This window comes from Nanorana parkeri, unplaced genomic scaffold, assembly GCF_000935625.1.
Source record: "Nanorana parkeri isolate BGI_ZX_2015 unplaced genomic scaffold, ASM93562v1 scaffold359, whole genome shotgun sequence".
Lineage (NCBI taxonomy): Eukaryota > Metazoa > Chordata > Amphibia > Anura > Dicroglossidae > Nanorana > Nanorana parkeri.
Window position 1 is genome coordinate 675,246 of NW_017306627.1, and position 7,939 is coordinate 683,184.

Below are 7,939 nucleotides of genomic sequence, written 5' to 3' on the forward strand. Positions count from 1 at the left end.
CACATAGATTACACTGATGCCTGGAATTCCTCTAGGCAGTGTCTATGTAACCTTAGCTTCACAGGTTCAAATCCCTGCTAAAATAATCTGACATAGTTTACATTGTAAAAGAAAACCAGCCAGCCATAATGTTGTCTTGTCTTGTACTTCTTTGAAGATTTAGTGTAGATGGTGCATTTGTTTTTGATACAAACAGAACTAGAATCAATCTTATGCTACTGTTCTAGCTGAAATTATATTGATATATAATTCTTTTTTACAATTAATACAATTTAAATTTCTTAGATCTATGGCTGCAAGGTAGACAGTATAGACAAGCTGGTGCTTCCCATAGAAACAACTAAGCTTCTTGCTTTCAGTTTAAAATCAATGTTAGAAAAACAAAACTACAATCTGAAATTTTTTGTACTATTTCTTTGATATGTTTTGATGAACGCCAACATTCTTATTGCAGTGAGTCTAACTCTTTGGGGATCCCCCCAAAAAGTGATCAATGTGCATAATAAATAAATAAATGCAGATTACACCCAGGAGGTCCTAAATAAAATTACCTCACTGCTTGTTGATTAAGTAAAAGGATATGATTTATGACTATTGGATGCAAGTGGATATGAAGGAAAACTGAAATCCAGCATGCCCCTAGTCCCAAACTCAGATCTCCTAGAAGACTCCAGCCTTTCCAACTACCAGAAACCCCTCAAATCTTAACTCATAATATAAGCTCCTGCCTATGGGTGTTCATAATTCATGAACAGGCAAACAAAATGGTGGAACCCCACACCATTTCTTCTTTTTTATGGGCCACCCCTTACAATCCATTCAATCCCATCACAGGCTGGTCAAGTCCCCTGCTAGTGTGCCAAGCTAAATGTACGCAGTGTAATTTGGATTTCATTAAGCTAATTTGTGTGTATCCCATACAAATTGAACACAGCAGCTGGGTGTACCACTATCACCATAGCACAGGTCCATTTGAACATAAGTCCCCTGCTGTGACAAGACTTAACTGCAGGTCTCCTTCCAAACAGGGCTGTACTGTGTAGCAAAGGTGTGTAGATCTCAAGCCTGGGTTAACTGATATACAAATCCTGTGTCATAAAAACAACTCTCATATATGTATTTCATCTGTGAATTTAGCTGTTTGTCTGAAGTCCATTTTTAAGGTAAACTGTTAGTTCCATATAACTAATGTAAAACCTTTGGCTGATGTTGTAAGTGCTGATGGAAAATAGCTATGTGTTGTTATTGTATGTTATGCCTAATGTACTGTTTTTATATTTTACTCAAACCCATCAAAGAGATCATGCAAAAAGGAAAACAAACTGTAAACAGAGAAACACCATTAACTGCCTCAGATAACCAATTAATATATGAGCTGTTAAAATTATTGTAATAAAATGATGATTTCATTACAATATATTAAACAGCTTTTGTAGTAATTGATTATTTTAATTTTTGTAAGTGAAACCAGAAAAACATGACTTTTAACTCTTCAACTGACATAGAATAAGCATGCCTATCTGTTTGATTAGATTTAGGCTATAGCCCTGCATTTGCAGCACATTAAAATTTATAAGGGCTAAACAGCTGGTCACTGGCATAATAAATAATGAAACAACTACATCATGCCAATGCTTAATAAGAAATATTACACCCTATTGCTTCATTACACTTTGCAAATATTTAATTTTCTAATTAATGCAATTCATAATACAAAACCACTTAGAAGAAGCAAAAAGAGAAAAGAAAAACCTTAGGTGAATGAAATGTATACCCTCTGAAATGTAAAACATTGACATCAATACATAATTGAATCATACAGTTACGGAGTTGAAAGTGTGCAATTATTCTTTCAATCTCAATCCGCTTTGGGACCAGACTGTAAGGGCTTTTCTTTTTTCCTTGCCATTAATGTGCATTACTGGAAGCAATAGCTTCTCCCTAAAGTCTACGGAAAGGCAAAAGAAAGGATCAAACAGCTTGCAAATTGACCCATTATTCCTCTTCCAGCAGTGTTACAGCTAAAAGCGTTTTAAGTGAATGAAGCCGCCTTTTGCCATTAAACAGTGCATTAGGTAATTTGTGTAGGGTTTTAAAACAAACAATAGAAAAATTACCAAAAATAATGTATACTTTGACAAGTTCGGTATTTGAGTGCTAAGGCAGATTTTTTTAAAGTTGAAAACTATTACACAATGCTGCAGAACTGGTAAAAAACAAAAGACCCAAGCCAATAATATAATGACAGTAAAAGAGAAAGTAGGAAGACTAACCATTATAATATGTAAATAGCAATATCAGTGTCACTGGCTATTTAATGCCTACATTTTCACTAGTCACAGATTCCCCTTTGCAGGCTGTGTAATAATGAGAATTTGTCTAGCTGTCTTGGGGGTCTATTCACGAAGCAGCCGAAGGATCTAGCCGTAGCTTCGGCCGATCCTTCGGCTAGCTTCGGCCCCAGGAACCCTTCGGTTCAGTAGAACCGAAGGGCTGCTGTACGGACTATTCACTATAGCCCGTACAGCTCCCGAACGTGGCCGAGCGGTTCAGTCGAGCCGAACGCATATGCCTCCGCTCGGCTGAGCCGCGCTGAAAGCTGAAGTTGGCCGAGTGGCCGGCCATTGGCCGGCCAACAGCCTGCTTCTGACAGCTGGGCAGAGCCAGCCGTGATCTTACGGCTGGCTCCGGCCACTTACAGAGAGATCAGCGTCCCAGGTTAACAGCTAACCAGGGACAGTGATCTCCAAACAGCCTAACTCTCCCTGGCGCTCCGGGAGTCTCCCGCTCCCAGCCGCCAAGGAGAGAAACACTGCTTTTTCTTTTAAATCTGACACGGAGCCGTGTCAGAATAGAAAAAAATAATAATTTGGGCCATAGGAATGCATTGCTAGATTCCTATTGGCTATTTCAATTTGCAATAGCCAATAGCAAACTAGCATTGCACCCACCCTCTGCTGCAGTTCTCCATCAGGTCCACAACTACTGATTAACAGCAGCAGAGGGCGGGAACAATAGCTAGTTTGCTATTGGCTGTTGCAAATTGAAATACCAACCTGAAGTAAATAGCCGAACAGCGTTCAGTTCACTTCGCTTTAGGTCGGTCATTCACTCGGCTGCCTACGGCAGCTTAGTGAATAGACCCCATAGTGTAAACTTATAGTTTAAATATGTTTGTATTAGGGTTATAAAGTAGCTGTATAAAGGAGTACTAGCTATTATGTCATAATATAAAATATTGCAATGGTTATTATTGCTACCACAACTCTTGTGTTTTTTTCTGTTGTACTGACTCCTGCACGACTTCTTTCAGCACTCGCTTGCTGTGGTGGTGGTTAGGGTGGGAGGGCTTACAATTTACACTGGGGCACTGAGATCTGACATGCTGAAAAAGACTGTTTAGCTACTGAGGACAGAGTAGTTAGCTAGAAAATAAATGTTGAAGGTTAATTCTCAGCACTAAAGCCCCCTCTTCCTTGACAACTTCTGTCCAACACTCTGGTCCCTAGTAGTGTACCAACTATACTCATAGCTCTCTTGCTACCTGTCATTGATTTAGACATACTTTAGGTTCGGGGAGGTCACCGGGGGGCCCACATCACAATTTCCCTATGGGGCACCATATACTATAGTTAAGCACCTGTTAATAATGCTGACATTTGTGTTAAGTAGAAGATCTTTAATATTGCTTATAGTGATGAAAAACAGTTAATGAAGCAAGTCATGTAATTATTTGCTTACCTCTTCAAATTTTAGTGCAATCATTGAAAATGCTTTAAAAATTGCATCTGTTGGTCCTGTTATTGTTACAATTCTTTCTGGGCAGGACCCTTCTGATATGTTGATTCGTGCACCACTCTGTAATACAAAGGAAAATTAAAATCTATTATTACGTTTTTAGTATGAAAACCGAATCCATCTGAAAGTTGAATATCAGCTTAACCAAAAAGGAAAGTTTCCACACAAGACATGGCTTTATTTAGCATTAAACGTCCTTTGCAATTCAGCAGCCTGGCAGACAGGTTTTTCCCAATCCAATATGAATGTGACATCAGGTGAGCCTGTTTTAGAAACAGGGCTGCTTGTTGCCTTAGCTTTCTCCATATATTCCTAAGTGAAAATACTAGGTTACCATAAGTTCCTGTGAGACACTTTTGCCCTACTGGGCATACATCCTTTTTTTTACCTTTGCTTTCAATTTCAACACATAAAGTTTTGGGTGTCATAGAATATTACAAGCTTTAATGCCACTCCCAAACAGGTGAATACAGCTACAGTTTATTGATTGAAGATTCTTACCTCCTTTGGTAAATTAACCCCATTGCAACTACTGTATATTGTTACAATGATTCTTTTTAGTGCAGAATAAGGACATTTAATTTCCAGCAAATCTGCAATTGTGAAAACAGTTTTAAATAATAGTTGTTTCCATTTACCCCTCAGAACCCCTAATTATCCTAGTCAGTTTTATTTAACTTCTTTCTTCCCCTTCTTCATTTCTCTGTTATTTCTTAAACCAGAGAATAACATTTTAGCTTTTGATAACTTATAAGCTACCTTAATTACCAGATGGTAGAACAAGTTCTAGCTATATAATGTTGTCAATTTGGCTGTGCATTGACATGCTATTTATTATTTTATTTATTTATTACAGGTATTTATAAGACTAAGGCTTCATTCACACTACGTGTGAATGTGCGTTGAGATTCCTGCAGCAGGAACCTATGAATTCCTGTGGCAGGAGTCCCAAATATGGCATTTAGAAGTGGCCACTGTCATCAGTTCAAGTTAATTACTGCGGGATAATGGCCGCATATGAAAGTGTCAGTCCTCTGGCACTCTGCATATAATCATATGTAGTACAAACACATGCAGTTAGGAAGAGATCACTGTTCCTGGACACACAGTAGATGCATATGGGGACAGTGATCAATTACTCAAATGACCTGAGGATAGTGGCCTGTCATTGCATGACAACAAATGGGTGGAGCCAGCTGTGATGTCACGGCTGACTGCACCTATTTGTTGTCATTCGATCGCCACCTGTCAAAAATGTATTCTGTGGCGGCAGTTCGTTGCGTGTGGTCGGGTTTCTTTTTATTTTGACAATTCAGCGGCATTGTGGACATCGCTGGACGACGTGATTGACTTTGGATTACCTCGTTGGATAATTTTAATTTTTTTTTTTTATTAGGAATAGTCAAAAACTTTGGTCTGGTGTGTTTATTCACATTTTAATTTAACCCTTTAGTGAATGAGTACCAGTACCCCTTACTTATTCACAGGGGGGGCAGCATCTGGGTGCCCCCTTTATGAAAGGTAGTACCTTGATTCAAATATGCCCCCCTGCCCGCAGAAACCCACAACCACCGGGTCAGGGTTGTGGGGAAGAGGCCCTTGTCTCCATCAGCATGGGGACAAGGTGCTTTTCCAGGGGGGACCTTCCCAGTGGCGAGGGCGTGTGGCCTGGTATAGCGCAAGGAGGATGCGGTGCTCACTCATTCCCCCCCTTTCCTGCCTTGCCAGGCCAGTGCTCGGATTAAGGGTCTGGTTTGGAATTTTAGGTGGGACCCCACTTTTTTTGTTTTCCATTTTTGGGCAGTGGGGTCCCTCCTAACATTCCTGATAGACCTAAAGCTTGCAAACCCCAAAGGCCAGCCCTGGACAAGATATTTGCAAACTATGGTGTCTTCTTTCCCCCTGGTATGCTATAGTCATGGGAAGAGTTCTGTTAACTCTCAATCCTTTACTGGCAAATGTTAATGTCAATCCAGAGGCTGGAGTTCAGACAGCAGTCCCCATTACTGGAAAGAAAAGCAGGTTGGAGGTACATAAAGCTAGGATGAATGGATGATACATCACCCATTAACTAGGTGTCTCACTACCTCCAACATTCTATTTAATGCAATGTGTTGTAAGGCAATGGAGCTGAATTTACATTGAAGACTGATAGCAAGGGTTTGGGAGTGGAGGCGGGGTGGATTCCTATGTGGACAACCTGTTCATTTCAACAAATCCATTAAATTTCCTAACTCTCACCTTTGCCTATGAATCATGAAATTGCAATAAAAATAAGAGGAAAGTATACTTGATGATTGAAGTTCCCTTACCCTCAAGAAACTGTAACTGATTCTAAATGAGAAATTAAAGGTAGCACTATAGAACTATGCATGTGGATGTAATGTGTAGTGTTTGTGTAAAGAAATAAGACATTGTGATCATTTTGTCCTACATAGCTATGCAAGGAGTGTTTCTTCCATTTCTTTACATCCTCTGCTTAAATAATTAAAAAGGTATTTAACAGCCCATCTTGTTTCTATTCACATTAAAATAAAACCAGTAGATTGGAGGCCTTCTCTTTTAGAATGCTGTTTTCCAAAAAAAATAATTACCCTTGTGGAGCTTTTTAAGCCATTACACTTGATGTACTTTCTGCAGGTTTTATAATTGAAACTAGTAATGTTTTCCTTGCGGCCACTTGTTTTTTTTTTCCTTACTCTGATTACAACGAATTTGATTAAATATAAACTAACTTGTTCAAATTGCAATTTACTTTGTGAAGACACTTTTTGATTATTCCATTATTAGACACAGGCCATTATTGCCTCCATGGGAAACAGACTTCATGTGAATTACAGAGCAACAGCCATTTAACGCTCTACAGGTTTGGATGGTGGCACACCAAAGAAAATCATGTGCTGGGAAAATGAGACTTATATACTGTAGAAAACAACACAAATTTGACTACAGTCTTTTTAAAAGAAACCCTTACTAATAAAAGTACAAAGGATGTCATTGCTGACCTCCTGACAAATCTGCATTATTCTGCTTAAGAGACTTAGGGGTCTATTCACTAAGCTGATCCTTCGGCTAGCTTCGGCCCCCGGACCCCTTCGGTTCAGTAGAACCGAAGGGCTGCTGTACGTGCTATTCACTATAGCCCGTACAGTTGGCCGAGCGGCTCAGTCGAGCCGAAGGCATATGCCTCGGCTCGACTGAGCCGAGGTGAAAGCCGAAGCTGGCCGAACGGCCGGCCATTGGCTGGCTGACAGCCTGCTTCTGACAGCTGTCATCTTACGGCTGGCTCCAGCCACTTGCAGAGAGATCTGTCATTACACACTAAAAACCCGGCGGGGCAGCTATGATATCATAACGGCCTCTCCGGGTTCTCAGTGTGTAATGACAGATGGCATCCCTGGTTACCTGGTAACCAGGGACGCTATCTGTCATTACTCTCCCGGAAGTCAAATATGGCTCCCGGCCACCCAGGAGAGAGACACTTTCTCTGAGAAAGGTTTACTCTGCTCGATCGAGCAGAGTAAACCTTTCCTTGCGATCTGTTTTTTTTCTGACATGGGGCCGCTGGCCGCCCTCAGTCCGAAAAAAAAGAAAAGCCATCATAGGAATGCATAGCTAGATTCCTATTGGCTATTTCACTTTGCAATAGCTATTGCACCCGCTAGCACTAACTAGCTATTGCACCTGCCCACTGCTGCTGTCAATCAGCAGAGGGGGACCTGCAGTTTGCTATTGGCTATTGCAAAGTGAAATAGCCAATAGGAATCTAGCTATGCATTCCTATGGTGGATTTTTTATTTTATTTTGACGGCAGCAGAACCGCCCAGCCAATAGAAAACAGTTGGGCGGAGCTAGCTGTCACTGCTAGCTCCGCTAAATCGTTTTCTATTTTATTTTTTCTATTTTTTAAACTGTTTTTCTATTCTGCTCGGTACCACAGAGGTACGGGGCAGAATAGCCGAGCTGAATGCCGCACGGCGGGATTCAGCTATTCACTCATTGCTGTTCGCCATCTATGAGAATAGGCCAAACAGCAGCGAGTAGCCTGCCGGAGGTTCGGCTCAGCCGATCCAAATGTTGGATCTGCTGAGTCATACTCCTTCTGCACTTCGGGTCGGCCGAACATGCTGAGCATGTTCGG

General features: G+C 40.7%; 1 protein-coding gene across 1 annotated transcript in view; it reads right to left on the reverse strand.

Moving 5' to 3' along the window:
• LOC108788897 (poly(rC)-binding protein 3-like) overlaps nucleotides 1–7,939 on the reverse strand; it is a 162,145-nt gene that overhangs the window by 37,914 nt on the left and 116,292 nt on the right. Inside the window, exon 6 of the mRNA XM_018558799.1 lies at nucleotides 3,742–3,858. Within this exon, the coding sequence (XP_018414301.1) occupies nucleotides 3,742–3,858 (117 nt within the window). The remainder of the gene's footprint in view (nucleotides 1–3,741; nucleotides 3,859–7,939) is intronic.